Source organism: Cynoglossus semilaevis, chromosome 1 (assembly GCF_000523025.1).
Source record: "Cynoglossus semilaevis isolate Cse_v1.0 chromosome 1, Cse_v1.0, whole genome shotgun sequence".
In the NCBI taxonomy this organism is placed as follows: Eukaryota; Metazoa; Chordata; class Actinopteri; order Pleuronectiformes; family Cynoglossidae; genus Cynoglossus; species Cynoglossus semilaevis.
This window is the reverse complement of record NC_024307.1, coordinates 15,350,576-15,375,231: the sequence shown is the minus strand read 5'-3', so window position 1 is coordinate 15,375,231 and position 24,656 is coordinate 15,350,576. Positions and strand designations below refer to the sequence as shown.

The 24,656-nt window shown below is 42.7% G+C and overlaps 1 protein-coding gene across 2 annotated transcripts in view; it reads right to left on the bottom strand.

The window, feature by feature from the left end:
* The window catches only part of slc8a3 (solute carrier family 8 member 3), a 79,646-nt gene that overhangs the window by 35,378 nt on the left and 19,612 nt on the right, over positions 1-24,656 (bottom strand). The window contains exons 1-2 of one of the 2 annotated variants that reach the window (XM_025055708.1): positions 23,694-23,899; positions 11,269-13,121 (exon numbers count right to left, since the gene is read on the bottom strand). In XM_025055708.1, the coding sequence (XP_024911476.1) occupies positions 11,269-13,034 (1,766 nt within the window). In that variant the 5' untranslated portion in view covers positions 13,035-13,121; positions 23,694-23,899. Of the gene's footprint in view, positions 1-11,268; positions 13,122-23,693; positions 23,900-24,656 lie in introns of those variants that run through there. The other variant, XM_025055710.1, reaches the window with a different exon arrangement.

Here is a 24,656-nt window from a genome sequence, read left to right as displayed (position 1 = left end):
ATAAAATAATGGCGACACACAACAACCCCCCCCCCCCCCGCCCCCCATTACTGCCTCAGAATAAGAATGTAGGCTGGACATGTAGGACTGAATACAGACTGACACATCACAACCTGGTTCATTTCTCAGGTTGTGAGCAGAATATTGTAAAGATACAGTATGACCTGACTAAGACTGAAAGTATTACCAAAATAATCCAATCTTAAAAAACATTCTCCAGTTTCAGTGTCACACACAAAACCAACCAAACAACAACAAGATGTTTTCACGTTGCAGTTTTCAGAGACATAAAAGGCAAAGTCGCTGCAATCCAAGACTCAAAGACGTCTAAGTCATTTGTTGTCATTTTTAAACTCTATACTGGTCAACTGATTACAGTGCATCAAGGGTGAGTTGGATTTCCTTTTTTTTCTTCTTTTTTCTTTTGAAACTGAAAAAACAAACCATTTGAATTTCAGACCTTAGACCAGACAAAGTAGCAGATTGTGATTGTCACTTCCACCAAAGAGGAATTCTCTGAAGACTTAGAGAATACATACAGTAACATACTTTTCATGGATGAAGATAATTTCTAACGTGTCTTAGAACTTCTGAATTATCCTTCTCTCATATACATGGGCACAACTAATGTGAAGTTCCAAATCTGGTTTGTCACAAATTTGACACAAATGGACCCTGGTTTGTCTTCTTCTGAGCAGCCCTCAGTCCAGAGCACAATTACATGTTGAGACAGAAGTAGGCCAACATCTACAGAGAGGGAAAGGCACATACGGCTGAGGGCCTAAATAATACATATGAATGATGAGGGTGGGGGAGGGGTGGCGGTGACAACGAGTCGGAATCATTCAAATGAACAAAAATTAGTGCTGAGACCAAACAGACGAGGAAGGAGGAGAAGAAGAGAAGAAATGTCCATCGATAAACTCAGGAAGGGAACGTGACCCAAACGATCATGATGAGAGGACGAAAACATGAACGCACAGGAGGAAATGAGAGAGAGAGAGAACAGAGACAACAGCTTGATCCCGGCAGAGAACCCTCCTCATCCTCCACCAGCTCAGTCCAGATGACGCTCCATCTCAGCTGACCCACACTGGGGTTTAGATAGTTTTCTGTAAACAGCTTTACTTTAAATATCTTTTCATTAGTCTAAAAGTATTTTGGGTTATTTCCTTCCCATTTCAATTAATGCTTTGTTTAACTTTCTTGTTACACAACAGATTCAAATCCCTTTATTGTCATATATTTTTAGCCCGTTTACAGGTAATCGTTATTTTTTTACTCAATTCCTGGCAAACCTCCAGTTATTTCTGGATTGATTTTGACCTAAACGTAGATGTCGTTCCTCTTTTTGGACACATTTTTAGGTCACACTGATCAAAATTTGGGGAAAAAAAATCTTTTGCCTTCATCCAATTAAATAAATTGTGACGGTTTTGATTCAAAAATAGTTACATCCATGGCAACTGGACAAAGTAGGTGTTTTTTATTTATTTATTTATTTTTTTATGAAGACGTTTCACTTCTCGTCCAAGAGACTCCTTCAGTTCTGACTCCTGGAAAATTCTACCAGAATTTCCTACTTTGTCCAGTTCGTCCCTGGACGACTGAGAACCTACACAGACAGAGTGTCTTGATCATTTTCAGCACATTTTCCTGAATTTAGTTGAAAAAGTACAGACTACCACCGAGGCTTCCTGTTCTGCAGGAGTCACACTGAGATAACCTTTAGCTTCAACTTGTTTCTGTCTCCCACTGGTCTCTGTTCGTGTGCTTCCTGTTGTGACAACATGAATGTCATCCTCTGTTCATCTTCTTTCTTCTTTTTTGCCACTATTTATCTTCTTCCGTCTGCCAACATCTTCAGTTGTCTCACAGCAGTTGTCTTTTGTGAGCAGAAGTGTAAGAACTGAAGCATCTCAGCAGATAAAGGCGTCCTCCACAGGGAGACGCTCTCACCATTGAAATGCACAGATCGTCTTTGTCGTACAGAAACACACAGACGACCCTTGGAGTGACCTGTCTCCTGCCGTCTAATGAGTCTCCCGCTTGAGAATCAACAGAGAAGATTAGAAAGAAAACACTGCAGCCAATCATCTCTGCTCCTCAATCAACTCTTCTCCAGCAGAGAAGAATTAGGAGACAACACAAACACGTACGCCTTCAGGGTTTATTCCACTGTGTCGTGAGGCAACCTCAGGAGAACGACCTCTGACCTCCAAAGACACTGAAGGAGAAAAGTAGACGAGACTCTGCTCACCACTGAAGGAGAAAAGTAGACGAGACTCAAGGGATAACAAAAGGTTTGAATCCAGACTGATGCAAAATGACTGGAGTATTTGTGTAATTGGAGGTAAATAAACCTTTTTTTAGACATAATACTATAGTGTTCTTTGTCATCTAACATCCATATGGGAGTTTCATTTTTAGAGTTTCTATTTACTGGAGAATTAAAGAATTCAAATGAGAAATTAAGACAATAACCTAAGACCCAGTGATGTTAAAACTAGGGACATTTCAAAGAAAAAAAAATATTTCTAATGTTTTAGCTGTTCTTTTTTCTCAACCAGGAACTCGGTGTAGTTTTTTTATCAGTGGTGCTGCAGAGCAGGAGAAACTGCCTGATTTGATTTAGCTTTAAAACACACGATGTGTCATTGTTGAAAACAGCTGATACATGAATCAGATCTGCTTTTCTGCACCACGGAGTGGTTTCCCCGACAGGAAAACGATAAGAAAGGAAGAATGTGAAGGAGCAAAAAAGAGGAGGAGTTGGGAAAAAAAGAGGAGGAGTTGGGAAAAAAAGAGGAGGTCCAGTACAGAGGTAGTAACATGCAGGAGTTGGAAAGGAGAGAGTAGTGAGGAAGTACTGATGCATTCTGGCGCATTTTCTGCTGCAGCACCCTGGGAATAATGTGGAGGAGCGAGTTCCCCCCTAAAGGAGATCCCCTGAGCTGCCCGCAGAGCACAAAGGAGAGGTATAGGAAGACGAGAAGGAGGCCAAGGAGGAGAAGAAGGGAATTAGACGTCCTGGGAGTGTAGTTATACATTTAAAAACAAGAATGGGATCACAGCAGGCGTTGTTTCAGTGTCTACGGAGAAAATGATGAAACCACTGCAGGGATGGAGTAAAGTGGAGAGAGGAGGAGGCTGCAGCTACCACTCTACTCATCCAATGACAGAAACCAGACTTGAGACGCCAACGTATAAGACCCGAGCGAAGGAAACAACAAGTTCACGTATAAGACCCGAGCGAAGGAAACAACAAGTTTACATTTATCCAGCGTTGGTCTTCTAAGGAGTCTTCTAAGGAGTCTTCTAAGGAGTCTTCTAAGGATGCTGCGGGGTTTCACCAGAGCCACTGATGTGCAGCAGCTCAGCTCAGGCTCTGAACACGCTTTTCCATGTCATTCCTGGGCCACCGAGCAGAGGAAGAGCCGAGCACCGAGACATTTAACAGGGTGACAGAAATGTGGGAGGAGAAATGGGGGGAATGGCCTGATCATTAGGGAGAGAAAATGAAGAAGTACGACAATCAAGGTTGTTCCAAAAAGACAAGGAGATCTGGGATGAAGGAGATCAGTGACCAGAGACACAATAAAGACCTCAGTAAAAACAAAGGAGAGGAAAAAAACACTACAATAAAACACAGTACGGTACGGTGTGGTACAGTATGGTATAACAGTATTAACACTATTAGAGTACGGTATGGTACAGTATGGTATAGTATGGTACGGTACAGTACAGTATGGTATAGTATGGTAATATATGGTACAGTACAGTACAGTATGGTATAGTATGGTAATATATGGTACGGTACAGTACAGTATGGTATAGTATGGTAATATATGGTACAGTACAGTACAGTATGGTATAGTATGGTAAGGTATGGTACAGTACAGTACAGTGTGGTACTGTACTGTAAATGTAAGGTATGGTACTGTATGGTACTATATGGTACGGTACAGTATGGTATTGTATGGTACTATATGGTACAGTACAGTGTGGTATAGTATGGTAATATATGGTACAGTACAGTACAGTATGGTATAGTATGGTAAGGTATGGTATGGTACTGTATGGTACTATATGGTACGGTACAGTATGGTATTGTATGGTACTATATGGTACAGTACAGTGTGGTATAGTATGGTAATATATGGTACAGTACAGTACAGTATGGTATAGTATAGTACTATATGGTACAGTACAGTACAGTGTGGTATAGTATTGTAAGGTATGATATAGAGTCGTACGGTACTATGTAGTATAGTACAGTATGCTGTGGTATAGCATGGTGTATTTCTGTATGGTATAGTATGGTACAGTATGGTATAGTATTGTAAGGTATGATATAGAGTCGTACGGTACTATGTAGTATAGTACAGTATGCTGTGGTATAGCATGGTGTATTTCTGTATGGTATAGTATGGTACAGTATGGTATGGTAGAGTACAGTATGGTACAGTACAGTACTCCATAGTAGAGTACAGTATGTTGTGGTATAGCATGGTGTATTTCTGTATGGTATAGTATGGTACAGTATGGTATGGTAGAGTACAGTATGGTACAGTACAGTACTCTATAGTACAAAGTAGCAGTAAGGTAGTAGAAACTGACACTATTTTTTATTTTCAAAACCAATTTGTCTGGAGCAGCAACAAAGACCTTGAGGACCTTTTTAATTATTGATCTAATGTTTCTAACCTTCTCAGTGATATTGAAGTCAACGACACCTGGTTTGAGAATGTTACCGTATCAAAGTGAGACATTCACAAATGTCACCTTGGACTTAATGAAACCGTAATGAACATTTATGAAGAATCAATAATGGCTGCAGTCAATAGTTTTTAAAGAGTTCTGTCAAACAGTTCAGTCATTGTTTGTTTTATTTTAAATGCCACTAAAATCCATCCCCATTCAGGCAGATCAATGATCACAGACAACGGACCTCCAGTCGATCTAGTCCCATCTATTGGCTGCTGTTGTTCTGGTACAAACCCCAGACTAGAGTGTGTCGCCGGCCCTGACCCACGCAGCGGTCAGTTACCGTGTCCATCACCATCACAACAGTGTGTCTTTGAAATTGAAAGGAAACTGAAACCTTTGCCAAACACTTGTTAATAAAGGTTTCCAAGGATGGTTTTAAAGCAGGATTAAGGACAACATGGATTTTTTTTTTTAAATTTTCCCAGCAGACAGTTCTTCTATTTATAGCACATCAGATGTCACTGAAGGCAGCACCAGAAATGTCTCTTCAAAAGCTAGTGGAGAATTAGCAGCAAAGTAAAATCAGGCCTCAGACTGTGGCAGAACACACGCCGCTCTGAGAGAGGAGGACACTGGACACCAGCTCCAGCTGGACTCTACTGGTTCTTGTCCAATTTAGGGTGGGCTTGAAAATCCTCCTCCTAACGTACAAACCACTGAATGATCAGGTCTCATCAACACTACAACGCTCAACTCACATGCTGAAAAACGTCTACGTACTCAGGAACTTTCAGTTTACGAACAGCCTCTCGGAACCTATTGTGTTTGTAAATTGGGCAATGTCTGTAATTTGAAAAAGTTAGAATGCAACTTCTAGAAAGTTTGACTCATGAATCACCGCTCCACAGGGAGACAGCCGGCTGTCTTTTCGGTGAAATAATAAAACGCAACATTGTTTATTTGTTAGAACAGCGACGCTGGATGACTGACAGTCAAACCGCTCAGACTGAGGCACACGTCCGTCCTCTATTAGGCCTGAGGGACCGTCAGAAGTTTGGGGAGTCTGGATATATGACCCTACGGTCAGATTTACGCGCGGGGCGGGGGGGGAGGGAGGGCTCGAGAGCTGGTGACACGCCCTTCACTGAATTGTGCTATAAATAAGCTTTAACTTAATTGCATTCACCAACTGGGAGGAACAAACATATTTACTGCACCTCAGTATGTGTGTGCGTCAGTATGTGTGTGTGTGTGTCTGTTTGCATTCACTATATTTAAGCAGGAGCCAAGGTGCAAGAGGCACCAGAGGTTGGTGAAGAAAACAAACCATATTATGAATCTTCTTCCTCCCTCCCTCTCTCTCTCTCTCTCTCTCTCTCTCTCTGTGTGTGTGTGTGTCATATCGCATCATTGTGTACAACCTTTTGTTTCCAGGACTTTTTTCCAATAGTCTTGTAAGAATCAATATTTACTTATAGCCATAGTTACAGTTAAATTACAAAAGTATGAAAACAATGCTAACGGTTAGCTAACAACAGCTGAAGGATGAGCACGACCTGGTCGTCAGCAGTACTCCTATTAACTTGTAGTAAAATATGATCACAAACAGTAAAGCAGAGAATTTGCTACAAAACTGTCTAAACAAAAATGAAAGACAAACGTATCATACGTAAAGCTAGCTTAAAAACTGAGCTGATATGCGTTGTTAGAAGAGAGCCAAAAAAACCTGCCACAATCTGAAGAGAACCTAAAATCAGATGTAGCAGGCACTAACGATAGCATGTAGAGGGAATATCATTGAATTATTTACCTAAATGTTAGCAAAACAGTGTTAGCATAAATAGTTTAAAATGAGCTTTTCCAAAACATTGAACCAATAAGGTTCTGCTAATAAAGGCACGAGGAAAAACAAACAACAATTATATCATTCAAATTTACACAGAAAAACAAAAGGCAAAAAGAAATCGACTGTATTATATTCCTTGTTCAAAACCCAGAGCCATTATTACCATTACTGCCTGGCTCTCAGTCCTGTTAGAAACATAAACAAATACAACACAAAACCATGACATTTTTTATAATTCATCTAAACTGTGTGAAATGATTGAAACAATATCTGTTTGGCTGAAATGAACATTTCGGCGTCCATCCTTTGTTAGCAGCATTGAAACAGCCGCTTCATTACTGGCTGCAGTCACAGCATCATAACCAACGCTGGGCTTTTGATTTCTATTGTGATTCAGTCTAATCCCATAAATACCACACATTCTGGTCCAAATCCAACCAGCCACATGTGAGTCAGTGTGGCTGCTGATTAGAAAAACTGACTCACTTTTACCTTAATCAAACACATACAAGTATACCCACACACACACACACACACACTCACACACACAGAGGGAGAAACTACTGCAAACAAACAAACAAACAAACAAACAAACAAACTTCCAGCACATTATCAAAAGAAAACAAAGTGTGATTGCTGCCCCAGGCACAGTGGAAATACAGAGACACGGTCCAATTATTGGGAGAACAGGAGCTATGAGGCCACAGCATGAATAAAACAACAGAAGTACATGGAGTATGACGAGCTGAGCTGGAGGTGAGGGTGGAGGAGGAGGAGGAGGAGGAGGAGAAGGAGGAACAGGCAGCAGGATGGTAAGGTGGTGAACCTCAAGGGTCTACTCCAGGATGTCTGGGAAAGTGCTGCCCGGGGGGCGGGGGGGGGGCTGAGTGGTCAGGAGGCTGAGGATCAGGCTGGACATATGTTCTATCAGTCCTGAGGACCACGGCCGTGACGGCCGCACAGACCGGGGATATTAAGGGTAAAGTGTGGAGGGGGAGGAGGTGGAGACGACGACGTAGAACACGGGGAAAAAAAAGAACAAGTCTGTAGCTTCCTCTCCTCGTGAGCAGAACACGGCCCCCTGCATGATGCTATTTATATAAAAATATGAGTCAGGTTTACAAGCACGGAAGAGTCATGCTCATCCTGCATGACCACACTGGCAATTACTTTCTCTGCTGCTGCTGCTGCCGCTGCTTCTTCTCTGTGCGGCTCCTCCTGCCGCTGCGGCTACGGCTGCTGCTGCTGCTGCTGAGGCTGCTGCTGCTGCTGCCGCTGCACACCATCCATTTGTTTATGAATCCATCAGTGCCTAGTTAAACATCTGACTCTCCAGGGACGGAGCTGCTGCTGCTGCTGCTGCTGCTGCTGCTGCTGCGGGTGCTCCTCACAGCTGTGGAACCTTCTCTGGGTCAACGGAAGCAGAGACTCGTCCATTCAATAGAGTGAGAACACACCAGTTGATCCTGATCTTCTCTCCTTCTAAAACGGTTATGAGACCAACAGGAGGTCTCATGGAAGATCTGAGAGGCCGTTTTAAAAATGACTATTTTGGTCTGCGCATTACGTTTTCAGAACAGATGAAATGCAATAAAAGGGCGGGTTGTTTAAAATTATAACATCAAAAAAACTCCTGAAAAAAACAAAAGGGCGGGTTGTTTAAAATTATAACGTCAAAAAAACAGGATTCTTGCTCAGAATTGAGCATCAAGACCTTCAGTGTCATCGTAGCTGCTCACAAAACTCTCCACCTCTAGTGCTGTTCTCTCCAAGCCATAAATGGTAATAAACATTTTGGATTGTTGATTTCCTGCAGGATAATATGAATAACAAAAGCACCAAAAAAAAAAAAAAAATCTGTTATGTTTTCATGTGGAAAACAACCCTGAGGAAACCTCTGAGGGCAGCAGAAGAAACATCATGGTAATTACGCCTACAGTGAATATTCCACACATTCATCGCCGCGTTGGTGTGTGAGTGTGTGTGTGTGTGTGTGTGTAAATGTTCTCATGAATCTTCTGCTGTGCTTGTGGATGAAGCTGTCACTCGCGCCGCTCCTCTTTTGTCTTTTTTATGGATGCACACGGAATCTAATTCATCATCATCCTGGCATAATTATGGAAATTTCTGGAGATTTGTCGGGACTTTTTTTTGCGCGACGCCATCGCTGCCAAAGATCTGCGGCGGCCTTTGATGAGAGGCTGCAGGGACAGATCTTTGTATTAATGTGCGAGCGTGTTCACGCATGTGAAGAATTCTCATTGTTTTAACTGCTCAGCTGAAAGATGCTGTGTGGAGTAACAGTGCTGCATTTATCAGCACCTTATGGAGAGTTCATTTATCAGCGCCGCCTGTTTAATGTTAGATTAATATCTACTTTACGTCCATCTCCCTCAAAGATGTCCCTTTGCCTTGGGAAAGACTTTGCCCCGACTCCGAGGCAGCACATGTCAGGGACGAGGACATTTCTGTGACATTTACTCAGCAGATGGTGAAAAGCTCTGCCATTATTTCATCACTGCGTCTTTTTTTTATTTGCATGCGCGCAGCCTCCTCTAATCAGCATCACTGGAAATGTCAGGGTTTGCATTCATAACTTATTCAAGAGCAAACGTATTGCTCTTGTCCTTGGTGAAAGGATAGTGTGTCAATCTTTCTGACCTTTGTCCAGCTTTGTCAATTGGCAATTTGTCTACATGTAGCAATTGGATTAAAGCTCAAATCTGTTAAAACACCTAAAGGAACAGAGGGGTAATAGTTGTAAAATGATCTCATTTTTGGTACGTACCAAATCTCAAGAATCCCGAGTGCTAAACCAAAAGGTTTTACTTTTTCACTGAAACGTTCTCTTTAAAAAAAAAAATTATTTGACCATCAATTCTGATGTGATTCCTCCCACCGTTCACCCCTGGTGTTTATCCATTCACAGCGTGTCATGTTGTGAGGCTACATTGTAAAGAATATCTAACATCAAAACACAGAATGCAACACAATGTAACAGATCGATAGAGTCGTTTTCCTTTTCAATGCCAGCGACATCACAGCACTCTCATAATAACAGCCCTTCTCCACCTCTCTCTCTCTCTCTCTCTCTCTCGCCCTTCTTACATAAATCAAAGAACAGGGCTGGGAGCTGAGCCGGGCCCCAAGAGCACGCTGATCACCCTGACACTCTCCCCACGCTGCCAGTCTCCTGGGCGGCTCAGGCCCCTTCAGGAACCCACTTTTGCACGGGGGGGGGGGGGGGGGGGGGGGGGGGGGGGGGAGGGGTCTGTCACAGAGGTCATGTGCATTCAGTTACTGTAGAACCATGTGACAGATACAGGTGGATGCATGATGTGAATAATAAACAAGTCGATATTTTCTAGCAGTTGGAGGTAGGCAGCTAGACCTGCAAGCGTTTCGTGAAGATGTTTGACCTTTAATGAAGAGGCTCCTTCAGCTCAGATCTAAGGATGTTAGTTTCACCTGATCGGAGGTCTAAACTCTGACTGACACGTCTGACTGTTCTGAGGGACAAACACAGAAGTACATTGATGTTGGTGGACAGTTGGTGTCGTAGTCACCATCCCATGTTTTCAAAGATGGTTTATTTACTAGTGTCTGGAATGATCTGAGGTCTCCAACAAAAGATTCTCTGTTCCATCGTTCTTTTCAAACAAAAGCATTGTTTTCTAGAAACTCAAATAATTCTACTTTTAAACTTCTCGGACTGCCTTTTAAATGGGTAACTTGAAAAGTACGCGTTAGTACTTTTTGTATCTCTGTTTTTATTCTGCAAGGCTCAGACATAAAAATATCGTATTCCACACAGTACCAACCTGTCAACTATTGTGCTGTAGTAGCTTTTCCCGAGAGAAATCAATTAATCAATAGTGTCATTCTTTAAAAAGACCAAAAGACAGAGTTTTGCCTCTGACCTTTGTTGTGAATCTCCCGTTCTTTTGATAACATGCTTCAGTTTTTAGCCTAGGGCTTTGTTTCTGCTACAGCAGACGTAAAAAAATAAAAATAAAAAAAATCCAAAGTTCAACAAAACAAAAGCAGCAGGGATTAGACGAAATGAAGGGAGAGCAAGTCAAAGACTTCCTGCTTGTTTTCACGCTTGTGTGACAAATCCCACTGTTGTATCCCTCTTGCATGCAACTACCACACACACACACGGGGGGGCGGAGGGGGAGGGGATGCAACCAAAGCACTCTGATGCACCGGGCGTGAAATCTCCTGACAGGTAAACAACAATGATATGGATAGAAGACTCAGATGAAAGCGTAGGGAGCAGAAACCACGTAAAGAAAATAAAGCACTTTTCAACCAAAGCAGCCGGAGTGCAAACAGCTCTCAAAGAAAAGAGACAAAGAAGACAAAATGTTTGAGTCAAATGCAAATTGAAAAGATCTGGCAGTCGGCCCAACAGCTTTGAAGCATATATACTCGGCTCATGACAGATTTACCATCATCAAACTGCAATTCCAAATTGAAAAACACAAATCAATAGGAAAGCAAAGGGGAACACAAAGATAGCTTCTAATTTATGATGCCCAAATTTACTTGATGATGCTGGGGTGATTAAAAATTAGACAACACTGATAAATCACAAACACAACATCAATAACGAGGCAACAGTTCCTCATTTGTTATAAAAAAAAAAGCATTGCCATCTTACCAGGGCAACAGTTCCTCATTTGTTATAAAAAGCATTGCCATCTTACCATGTCTCGTCGTTTTTGAACTCCAGCTCCCCGTAGGTGTCTTCAAAGTCTTCCCCTCCTCCTTTGGCGAGTCCGTCCACGGTGCGGTACGGCACAACGACAGTTCCCCTTGCTCCTGAAGTCCTTAGCACTTTCACCTCCATAATACCGATGCCTTCACTGATGTGCACTTGGTTGCTCTCGAATGTGAAGATTCCAGAATGATCATCATCAAGAATGGTCACGGTTGCCACAGAAGGGAAGCCCAGCATGTGACTGTTGAAGATCATGAACTCTTCATCAGGGTCCAGGACCTGCAGGTTGCTCAGGCGTACAAAAAAGTGCTCGTCCTCCTCAAAAATGTCATCGTCGATGATGCCGACACTTATTTCCTTGATCATCTCTCCTGGCTTGAAAACAGCTGTTCCCTCTGTGAACTCGTAGTCGGCGCCAGCGTTGGCTGAACCGTCTTCGGTCTTATAATCCACAGAGATGGTCTTGCTGATGTCACCGCCTTTTCTGGTGATGGTCAGGATGACGGCGCCACAGTTCTCCAGGCACTGATAGACGGCCGGTTCAAAAGTGACTCGAGAAACGTACTCTTCTGTCTCATCCACGCGAACTTCCTGCACGCTGGCACTCTTTTTGGCCTGTTCTGCAACGTGTTTCTTCAGGATGTTCCCAGCGCCGGTCATCATGCGCGTGGCTTGGATGCGGTAGAAGGCTCTGCTCTTTTGCTGGTGTGATAGTGCGTAGTAGTTGGCCATCTCAACCAGCTGATCCAACTCTTTCTCCGGGTGCTTCTGCTTCAGGTCTTTAAGTATTCGGATCATGTCGCGGCGTGACTCGTCTACCTCCTTGTTTTCGATCAAACCAATCAGATTACTCGCCACACCTCCATCCATGAAGTGGGAGTTGACAAGCTTGCCGTCCATCTCAATACCCTTAGAGCGTTCCGTCTCTGTCTCAATGATGACTCCTCTGTGTTTGTCGGTGCGATATTTCTTGTGCATGAATCTGTAGAACAGCAACCGTCTGTCCGCCACCCATGCGAGGACTACACATATGGGGAAGAAGGCCAGTGTTAGGAGGCCTTCCCAGACCTGGACGACATTGGGAGAAAAGACGGCCAGAATCATGTAGAGCCAGATGTAGGCAAAGATGCTCCAGCCTGCCGTGATGAAAAACACTCGAAGGTGTTTGACTTTGCGTACTTCTCCTTCAGGGATGACTAACACACAGAGGCCAATGATGACAAACATGTTAAAGGCTGCACTGCCGACAATTGTGGCAGGCCCGAGCTCCCCAGATTTGAACTCGTGACCACAGACCTCGATCACAGAGAGCATAATCTCAGGGGCAGATGAGCCTAAGGCCATCAGGGTGAGGTTGGAGACCGTTTCGTTCCACACCCGGATCGTGGTGGTTGTGGTTTCACCATTGGGCCGTTTGATGACAATTTCTCTCTCCTGGGATGTGATGACCTCGATGGCAGCCATGAAGCGGTCAGCGATAATGGAGACTCCAAGAAACATGTAAATCATGGCCACAAAATACACAATGACCCTGGCAACCTTGTCTCCCATAGAGGGGTCCTCTGGGTACCATATCGGCAGGATGATGCCTGGGTTGCACTTGGAGTTGCCGTGACAGGTCCCATTGCTGGGGCTAAGCAGAGGACTTGGAGTGGTCCGGGCCTCTGTACAAAGGAAGGCTACAGCCACCGAGGCCAGCCCCAACCAGAGGCAGGCTGAGGACCCCGGCTTTCCAGGTCTTGAACCCTCCATGCACCCTTCTACGTCTTAAGGGTCCTTACCACACTGAAGGTCCCTCTAGGATCCAGCACTGGGCTGGGATTTTCCTCCACCCACCACCTGAGAGAGAGGATTTTCCTCCACCCACCACCTGAGAGAAAAAACAAAAAACAGACAGAAAACAAATTAAATGAATGTTGTTCACAGTCCAATCTTCAGTACAAATAAAGATGTAAGCCTCTTATGTGGGAAACAAATATGAACGGGGACAACGGTAATTAAACAATTGCTTCATCCTAATTTATTAGTCCTATTAGATGAATAACTGCATCTACTGCTTGATAAATATTTAGTGCCGTGGCTAAATGCGTTAATTATTCAAACTGAGCTAATGCATTTATTCAACTCACATAATAATTCATTAACTAATGCACTCAGACAACAGAATGGTTACCCAACCCATGCTGTATTTGTACATTTGTACAAAACACAAAGTTTGAGTAATTGTGGCAGCAGTTGTTGGATTAAAATGAGACAGGAAGCACATTAGAGATCCTCATTATATAGATCTGCAACACAAATATACATATATTTCTAGAGACCATTTTCACAGGCTGTCTTTGTTGGCAAGTTCAGAATCACGGTATGATTAAAGGCTGGTTTTAAGGCACTATGACCAAATACCATCACTTTCAATTGTTGTCATTTGTTTCATCACTTGATTAATTATATAAGGAAATGTTTTCATTGCAAAAAACACCCCACACACAGTGCCCAGTGGACCATCCATACAAGACTGGGAGGTTTGGTACGAGTTTTGTTGCTTCCTTGAGATAGAAGAAGAAGAAGAAGAAGAAGAAGAAAAAGAAGAAGAAAAAGAAGAAGAAAAAGAAGAAAAAGAGGAAGAAGAAAAAGAAGAAGAAGAAGAAAAAGAAAAAGAAAAAGAAGAAGAAGAAGAAGAAGGAGAAGAAGAAGAAGAAAAAGAAGAAGAAAAAGAAGAAGAAGAAAAAAAGAAGAAGAAGAAGAAAAAGAAGAAGAAAAAGAAGAAGAAAAAGAAGAAAAAGAGGAAGAAGAAAAAGAAGAAGAAGAAGAAAAAGAAAAAGAAGAAGAAGAAAAAGAAGAAGAAGAAGTGTGAACCACTAGAACATGAGTTTAACCTGATCTTATCTCATGGATTAACGTCCAGTCATTCTAAATCAGTGTATGATGGTCTGAACCCACTTCTGTTACGCAAAGTTTGAACCAAACAGTACTCAGCATGAGTGCAGTTTTGCAAAACTAAAATGTCACAAAGGTCAAAAGGTCGTCAGGGCACCATAAAGAGGCAAACATCAACTCAGGCTACAGATGTCCTGTCCAATTTTATAATAAATACATACACACTCGCAGCTTCTGCCGGTGAAAATAAGAACAGATATTTTCCAAATTCAAAAAGCTCAGTCTCAGGATCCTATGGCCCTTTCTTTGACTCTCATCAGAGTCAACTTTTTCTTTTCTTTTGAAGTCAACAAATGAGGCCAAAGGCAACGCGAGCACAGAAAACAGTGAACCAAATTCAGGAGAGGAAAACAGGAGAGATTAGCGGTTGAATTGATTCCCTGTTTATCATATTTCGAGGTTGACGACATGAAGTGGTGTTGATTCTGTAGAACTCCACCACACATGTGGGCCCATGAGGCACACAGTTAAACTCTGACCTGAATTAAAATCCTCTCTTCTTCCTAGAGACAGTGAGGCAGTGAGAGGTAATGATTCTGCCCTGAATTCTTTGGAGGATTGTGTTTTTCTTTTTATCGCTGCAGCTCATTTCTCTGAGCTGCTGTTCAGTCACGGACAGCAGTACGTACAGAAATCAGACTCCCAATGATGGAAAAGCTCAGGATGTATTGTGGGAAATCTGTCCTCATTGGTCAATTCAACTAATGTACAACATGATAAAGGACCTTGACTGATAACCACTCCCCTTTTACTGTGTAATTTGTTGCTTTATTCTGTTGTTTGGGAGAGTTTTACTTTAAGGGTCAGATTGATGCTTCTTCTGGGTAACAGAGTATTTTTGGACGATATACGGTAGTTACTCTGCGGGTGACGTTTGTTTCTGGATTCCTCCTGATCATTTTTTGTATTGATGATTGATTTTTGATAAACATCTTTTCACCAGTCTTTCCGTCTCTACTGGAATGTTTTGGACGAGAAGTCCGTGAAGAAAGACCTGCTGGAAACGGCCAAAGTTTTCCCCGCCTAACAGGTTTAGGTGTCAAAAAGAAGCGCACCTCAAAGATGTAGTTGAGCAAGAAAGGGTTCAAAACAATAAAGGATACACTCCAGTCGTAGTGAGTGAATTCTCACCGCGACTGGAGTGAAGGCCTTTCAGCTGAGGGTCCTCCAAGTCCTTTCACATTGATGCTCCAAGCATTAATGTTTCTGATGCTAAATAACCAAAGGTTAATCAGAAACATTAATGCTACAACAATCGACAGACAAATATTCACGTCCTCCTTCTTCAAACAACTACAACAGTGAGCAGAGATAAAGCAGTGAAACAACAAACTACATGTTTACATTTTTAATGAAAACGTGAACCAGCTTTTATGGAAATGTGGTTTATACCATGTCAAGTGTGCCTCCAGGCCAAACACGTTCAAGTCTGAGACGTGCCCCACATCCTGAATACCAAAGGCCCATAATTGGTTGCTACAGGTGGGACAGGAGACCAGCGATGTCCCACAAGTGCATTTTTGTGTTCAGATTCCTTAAACTGTTAAAATCCCGCTCGAACTTTGATGTAGACGACATGTTCTCATTTTACTTTCAGATCCTCGGTGGATTAAAGAAGAATCCATTACTTGGCAGATGTCTCGCCGCAGATTTGTTTCATTTTGTATGAATCTTATTTCTTGTTCTGAGTCTAAAACCTTCAAGTTTTTCCAGCTACATCACGTCCCCAGTGACATTTCTGGAAATGATATCCATGGTCCAGATGGAACAGTGGCCAGTTTGGAGCGATGACAGAATTTGTAACAGAGGTGAGGATAGTCAAAGAAGAGCTGGCAGTTCTGCCGCACTTATCACTCTTTAAAAGCCAAATATTAGAACTTGAGCAGAGTCAACACACATCTCACAGGGGCGAGGTTTCAATCAGAGTCGTGTGTGCAAACAAAGGGGAAAAAAAGGATCTATAATCTATTCTGGAATTAATAATTTGGAGTGTCATTATAAGGCAGAGCTTCAATGAGTTTCAAGAGTTTCAGAGATGAGAAGTTTGAGGGAGAAGCGCTAAAGCATAAATAGCTTTGTTCTCAACTCGAAATTAAATTCCTCAGATGTTAAAAAGACGTTGATTGCAGCGCGGCCCATTGATCTGCAGGATAGAAATGGGGTTGACTGACCGCCGATGACAGCAGGAGCCGAGACGGGGAAGATAAATTTAACTAAATTAGAACCAACGAAGCTCAGCGCGAACAAAAACAACAACAGTGGAAAAAAGGGAAAAGTTTGGGATGGAAGTTTTTATTTGATTAGAGAGAAGTTCGATTTGAAGACCAAAGTTTTGAAACGGCCTAAAAAAAGGCTGAGGAAGCTGTTACAGTATTATAGAGCTGAGCGCCCACTGATCTCAGGGCTGTACACCTTTGACAACATGGTGACACCACCTCAAATATAGAAAGAATATAAAACCACATATTTACAGTCACACAAATACTGAACCTAAACTGTCCTGTAGCTGTTGAGAAGGTTTAAGGTCAAATGAACATTATAACATTAAACTATTACAACTGTTTCAAACTGGACAATTTTGTTTCCCCCAAAATGTCTTAAACTCTAACAAACAGAAATCGGGAAAAAGTAGAAAATTCAGACAGAGGGCAGTGTCACGGCAGATGAGCACAGGACTGTACAATGCAAGTGGTAATTTTAAAGAAACCTTTAACGGATAACTTTGATCACTCCTGTTCCTGGGTAGGTCAAAAGAACAGGAATTAAAGGGGTAGTTCTTGTTTTTTTTTTAGTACGGTTGCATTAAGTGACTGCGACTAAAAATTCTAAATAATGTTCTGAAATGAGCGCATTATTAAACAGTCTTTAACAGAGTGTAAGCAGCTAGTTTTTCTGCACGAATGTTCATAGGGAATTTTTGTATTTTTAGCTCGTCGGGACACAGTAGCTGCTAGTCTACTGCTGCTTTGTTAGACAAGTCTGTCTCTGAAATAAATCATGATTCAAATGCAAATATCACAGAAGAACACATTTGGATTTACCTTTAGCTGTAGTAAACGATTAACAGCAAACTGAGAGCTGCAATATCACTGGAGTTCAAAGCGACAACAACTTTCACCACTACAGATGACGCTAAAAGTTAAGGCAAAAAGCTCATTTTGGTTGTTGTGGGCTTTTTGTTTGTTTGTTTGTTTGTTTGTTTGTTTTGTTGCATTGCTACCAGCTCATGGAACCAAATGTCCAAACCCCTTCAACATTCCTTTAACATGAGCTGCAGATACATTTCAAAGATGAGAAACTAGCAGCGGAGATAAATAAGACGTTGTTGGCATTAAGAGACTGAAGAAAATGTAGTTTTTTCCCCCTTTTACAAACAGAGCAGCAGCCGTGGTGCTGCTGCTGACTGGCCTGCTTCTCTCTGTCTCTTTTATTGAATGGTGGCGAGCCGGGGTGGACAGTGAGAAAGTGCAGAGAGGCAGAAAGAAGACGGTAGAGGTGGACAGAGAGACAGCAAGAAAGAGAGAGAGAGAGAGAGAGAGAGGAGACTGTCTGTGGCACAACCTGGGGACTTGAATGATTAAATGACTGCTGCTTTTAATTGGTCATAGACTAGTGGAAGAGCAGCATTAATCCAAGGTGTCAGATCACATTCCAGTCATTAAAGAAAAGCATGAAACTAAGCCAAAACTATTTCTGGATCAGCTGATTTAAGACAACAACATGGATGGAGTTTACCACCTGAAACCATGTCAGCAGTGGTTTGACACTTGACCCCAAATTACCTTACACAACTCCCCATGCAAGTACTGAACCCAAACCCTGACGAGGTTTCATCAGGTACATTGATTAAGATGAATGTTTCAAAATCTGGGCCGCCATTGGTTCTCTGTGTTGGAGTCCAAGTCCGAGTCCATGTCCCCAAGTCAAGTTCATGTTAAGCTTGAGTTGATTTTCCCAAAATGTCAGAATGAAAACATGTTAGAGTTGAGTCTGAGTAGAGGATGAACGGAAGCTCAAGTTCAAGTCAAAGAAGACATTTTCGAGGTCAGCTTTTGTCAAGTCTGTCTCAAGTCGATGTGTCACAAAGAAAAACTACAGTTCGGGTTTCGGAAAGTCAGAGTTCGAAGAACAGGACGCCTGAACATCATCAGAGTCATGATATGGAATTCAATCACTGAAGATGAATCTAAATTATACCTCTGTGTATTTTTAAGTCACAGTACCAGTTAATGAAGACACTGATGAGGTTGAATCCCCAGGTTAACAAGTCTAAGTCTTGAGGTTGAATCCCCAGGTTAACAAGTCCAAGTCCAAGTCACTGAAATAAAAACTTCAGACTCCAGACCTGGGTGATGCTGTGACTAAAAATTAAAACCAAACAAAAACCAGAGATGGATCAAAAACCAGAGACGGATCAAAACGATTCTATCCACAAATGCAACCTCTACCGAAGAAACTCCACGTAGACAAAGAAGGTTCTAACATAGAGGACAAGGTTCAAGAAGACCCTCGATGTTCTGTAAAGAAGCTGAGCTTCTGTTTTTATTCTGACACGTGGTTGTGGCTTCTTGCAGCCTTTTTGAAAACCTGCGTGAGACTGGGAGTATTTTTGTGTGCTAGAGAAAGGAGGGCAATTATGAAACAGAGCTGACCTCACAGAGGTGCAAGAATAAAACGGCAAACCATCCAGGATGGCACGGAGAGAGTTTACAGCGATACAGAAGAAAATAACTGAAATGAAATCAATATAATAGATCTGAGAGATATTGACATAACAGGTCACACTGGATCTATAGGCTGTTCTTGGATTCTCTGTAGAATGTTTTTGGGGAAAACAGTGGAATGTGGAAAATTGCACATTCTTTACAGTTAGTGTCAGACAACAGTTCTTGTGTGATGAATAAATTGGGAGATTTTCTGGTTGAGCTGCTTTCACAGCAGGAGAAGGATCCTAGAAAGGTAAGGAGTACATTTCTATGGATTTTTCTGTCCTACAGCGCCTCCTTTGGTCGCAGTACTTACACAAATGTAAAGTAAAATCACTTTTTAAGAAGAAGGTAAGACCTCAAGAATTACAAACATTTGTAACTTAATAGTAGTATAGTATAGTAGTAGTATGAGACGTTCCATTATGTTGCACGACACATGTAAGGACATTTTGAGCAAACCAACAGAACAATCATGTTAGAAAATCTCCTCATCTAGGTTCACTTCTAAAAGGCAGAATTTTTTGGGTTTTGTTTTGTCAAATAGTTCTGTGTGGACGTCGAAACGACTGTTATTAACACTCAGAGTTCTACTTTACCAAAACATGTCAAAGCTGTGGACACAGAAGGACAAGTGAAGACTAGGACGTCCCCATTATAGATCATCTTTAAACTCAGCTGGAACGCTGCACAAATGTAGGTTCTGTGGCTAAAACGCTCCGACTGATTGATTCATCGACCGAGGAAAGAGTCAATTCAGAGGAAATGTAATCTTCAGCCATGATGTGAAGCTCATTCCAAAGATCACATTTAAAGCACTCCAGACTCTTTAGCCGTACGGCCGCGCGGAGATCCTCCTTCTCCAGTGTAAATTCTTTTCACTATTGACACAATGTGCGTCGAGAGAAGAATGGACTTTAGGCCTATCTGTGTGTGTTTCACCATTAGAACCGTGACCCTGTAATTAGGAGCTGCGCAAAACAATTTGCACACTAATCAGCGTGTTGTACAGGGTGAATACAGAAGCAGCAGCAGCCTGTCAGCGTCCAGAGGCCGCGGCCAAACCATAACTGCTGTGTGTGAGTTAAGGCTGAGGCCGAGCTTTGAAAAGATTCCAATTAAATCCATCATTGACCTGTTCAACCTGGAACAGTAGAGACTGAACCCACTTAAAGTGGATTTACCACACTTTTAACCCACCCCTGTCTGCGGCACAACATAAAAGCCGGCAGTTTGTACGGCTCTGTGGTATTGACTGAAATATTAAAGCTCATAAATATGCAGACCTTCCTCAATATTTATAATACAATAAGATATATGAGCAGTGTCCGAGCTGCCATGCTGTATTTAATGTGAAACCTTGGCTGCAGGGTGTAAAAATGTGAGTGTGGAGATGAGGAATCAGAGAAAATCCTTCGCTGGAACCAAAACTCCAGTACAGTGGGGCTCTGAGACCCTACTTTAATCCGTACCACAACTGCACTCGTATCTCGACCGCATTTTCCTCATTACAAAAAAACTGAAAACCAATTCATTTGTTGCAGTGCCCAGAAATATACTATAAATTAATTAAATTAAAATCCCCACCTAAACAAATATTTTGCTATCATAAATAATAATAATTAAGAAAACATTTTATATTACTGTTATAGAAATGGATAAAATAACCCAGCGAGTGGAGAAGTGGAAAAGTAACTCTCATAACTCGCTCGTATCACGAAGCCCTACTGTATTTAAATAAAAACACACACACTCTGCCTGTACAGAGTACAGTACACTATATATATAGTACTTTCATATCACAACTATGGATTATTCTGACTGTTATGAGCAGGTAAATAAGGAAAACACATTCATTGTTTACTGAAGTTTAAGAAGACACAAAGGTCAAAGGTCAAAAGGTGGGTTCAAAATCTGGTCCGGGGACCAATAGTGGACCTTTGGCAGAAACTTGAAATGTGCATCATAATAATAAGAATTAATAACTATTTGAACTATATTGATCCCATATTTAGGAAATTCTTGTGTTAGCAGCAGCTTGGTTGTTAACAGGCTGCCCCCAGGAGGCGCCATGCGTGTGGTACCTCTGGTAATCGAACCCAACGACTGCCAAAACAAACAAAAAAACAGAAAACAGAATTTGGGTTTTTCTAAAAAAAAGATGCCAAAAACCTAATGATCACATTCAGCTCTTTCCAAACGACGTTTGTCTAGAAATAATCCACAATAAGAACGTCCCAACAATGAATCGTCGACGGAGCTCAAATGAAAAGCAGATCAGTCCAACTGTTGGTTGGCAGGAACATAAAATAATTAGTGAAGTCGGTCGCTAATGCACGGCTAAGAAATGATTAAAGATTCTAAACAACCGGTCTAGAGTTGAGACACTGAATCAAACCAGGTCAGTTCATCATTCGTTTTTTTCATGCACATTTAAAATGATTTCATTACATTTTAGACCAAATCAAATCTCTTAAATATTAAATATCCAGACGATTTCTATTTATATGATCAGTCCACATCTCTCTGACTCCTCTACGACCATTGGTCTGATTAGATTAAGCAGAGATTTTACGTGTGAAAGATTCCGATTTACAGTGTAATAACCAAGCGCACACACCCACACACACACACACACACCGAGACAGTTGCTGAGTGACACGGATCACGTTCCCTTTCCCTATTTTGGAAGGCGGCTCTTGTTCAGAGAGGCTATTTGAGATGTGCGTAAACATGGACTCAGCAGACGCACAGAAGCCTCAGCTGTTGCTGATTAATCATCTCCAGGCTGTTCAGCTCACTACAGAGATGGCAGTACCTGAGGGGGGAATCCCTGCTCCTGCTCCAACACCGCCCCCTCATGACAGACTGGAGGCCTGAACGCATGTACAGCACACACGCCTTACAGCTCCGATGTGTGAGATTTGGGTCGGTCTGTGGCCAAAACTGAGAGAACTACTTCACTGGACCGCTGTGATCAAGTCCAAACACTGGGTTGGGACCCACAAATAAAACAAAAAGAGGTTCCATTTGGGTCATCAATTTATCGTATTGGTTACCAACATAGGGGGCGGGGGGCTGCAGAGTTACTGTAAGGAACGGGGCCTGACTGGTCAAGTAAATGTAATATTGATTGATATATGATTTGTGAATAGATTTCTTCTTCAATGAGGATTTGTTTTGTAGGAAGTATAGAGACAGTAGACCTTCCTGGAAAATAGGGGGCGCTGTAGTTCCTCAGTTCCTCAAGATTTGAAACTACAGAATCAACACTTTGTTTTTTAAACAACTCTTGTAAATAGTTGATCATTTACTTATTAAGATTCCTATTAAGAAAATGTACAAATGAATTACTCTTTTGATTTATACCTAAGACAGTTATTTGTATCCTAATCAGAACTGGATCCTAAGTTATTTGTATCCTAATCTGAACTGGTTTAGCATCTCCAAAAGTCTGGGCATAAAAGACAATAAACACTGAAGTAAATGGAATTTTTTGAATACTGAGAGTTTTTCTGTTGATTGTTTCTGGTCAGCAGAGGTCACCAGAGTTCACTGACATACTTGGAGAAGTCTTTGACAGGCTGTAAAACTTCGTTTTATCAAATAAATTAAATGTACACAGCGATCCAGTTCAGAATCTAAAGTACTGTAGTTCCACCAGATAAAGCAGTCAACCACCAGGGGGCGATGCAAATTGTTGAAGGTATAATTGCATATCTGCAAAGATTTGTTCATATTATATAAGAGCAGCTGTGAAACTAACAGATACGTCATGAAGTTGGCAAAGTTCACACTGAAAACCAGCCCAGAACCTGGGGTTTCTCTCCGACTTACGTGGCTACGCACGATTCTAAAATACAAAGGTAAGTCAAAACATCATTATTTATAAATTTAACAAGATTCTTCTCTACACATCCTTAATTTCAATCTGAACAAACAAAACAGATCAAAACTATTTTTGAGCATCTGAAATCTCACGACCAAGAAGTGATCGTGACGCTGGTCCAAGAGAGAGATTTTTCTAAGTGTTCAAACTCATCTGTCTGAGAACTTTTTGACTTCATCCCATTGTTCTTTTGCTTTAAAAGAAACTGAATTGCCTAGATACCCCTGTAAAGGATGTCCTGCTATGGCGCGGTTCATGTTGACGCCCGTGTGCGATGACATTCTGAGCAGATTTAGAGACAAAACGCACAGTCGTATCTGTATCCAGAAAACAGTGACAGTGTTTGAACATACATCCTGTTAGTGAACTACAGTGAGAACCCATGGGCCTCTAACACCAGCAGAATGACCGCTGCTCTTCCTTTGGAACTCTGTCCGTTTGAGATTCTTTGGGAAACTCTGCTCCTGATTCAGCAGTTACAGACCGTGCAGCCACCAGAAACCAGCACAAACGCAATACATCTACTGCCCGGGAAGAAAACGTCCTGTGTAACACGAAAAGAAGGAGAAATCAGCTGCTGAGCCAATCAGACGTCGGGGAGCCTCAGCAGCCGCTGTAACCACCGCGGTCCGTTAAGTGGCGTTGACAGACGCCAATTATTTTAATGTCACACCCATTAGACACTATCACGGAGCCATCTGAGTCAGTGGATCATATCAGCAGGTCGGAGCCTTATCTGCTCACCTGCACCACCGACACTGAGTACAGCGGCAGCACTGACAGACGGTCCAGCAGAGACCTCTACAGCTGCAGCTGCATCACTCATGATCTCACAACTCTTTGGAGTTTGCGTCATGCGTAAAACCCTGAGAACCTTACCTGGATGTGTTGTTCCCGGGGAGTTCAGATGTAAATCAGTGTGAGAGTGTGTGTCTCTGTCCTCCTGCCCGTCCCCACGGTTTGGTTTTAGTATTTTTCTGCTGTTTGGATCAAGATCTGCCAACAGTGTTCTGATCTGTGGAGTCCAAAAATATCCAGCCCACGATCACGGAGCAGGCGCTGCCGCTGCTCCTCCTCCTCCTCCTCCTCCTTCTCTCCCTACTCCTCGTGCACGGAGCCTCAGCAGGTTGTCCCTCTCCTCTCCTCTCCACAGCCTGGTATTGGCGATTGGATCAGAGCGGCCCAGAGGTGATCGCCTTGTCCTCCTCCCCAGATCCTCCCCGTCTGTCTGACGGACTGACCGGGTCGCAGAGCTGTCAGTGACGCCGAGGGAGGAGGGATCAGGAGGAGGTGGGCGAGGGAAGATAGAAGGAAGGAAGGGAGAAATGAAGAAATGAAGGAATGAAGGAATGGGGGGCGGGGGGGGCTGGTGTTCAAGGCTGGAGATGAACCTTTCACCGCCTTTTCTCCTGCAAAGCCGTGAATCAGCGGTGTCCTCCGCCTCCTGCTCCCCCTGCACCTCCTCCTCCGCCTCCGTTCTCCGCTGCTGTAGCACAGAAGACCATGTTGTGGAGCTGAAGAGGAGACTCACCGGCGATCAGCTGATTTTTCTTCCCGGGATTTTCTCTAGAACATCGCAGCCTACGTGACAAACGCGCTCAGCTGTGCGCACACCGGCGCCGAAGAGCCGGAGCTTTGCGCAGGGGGGGGAGCTCTCCTCCTCCTCCTCCTCTTCCTCTTCCTCCTCCTCCTCCTCCTCCTCCTTCTGTTTCCGGAGCTGTCACTCACTGATGTGTGGAGCTGAGCTGAGCTTCATCAGCTCCAGTATGGACACACACACAGATACTGGTTTTTAGTTTTGGGGGGGTGTCTCTCTTGTGGCGCAGCAGAGGTGTGATGGTG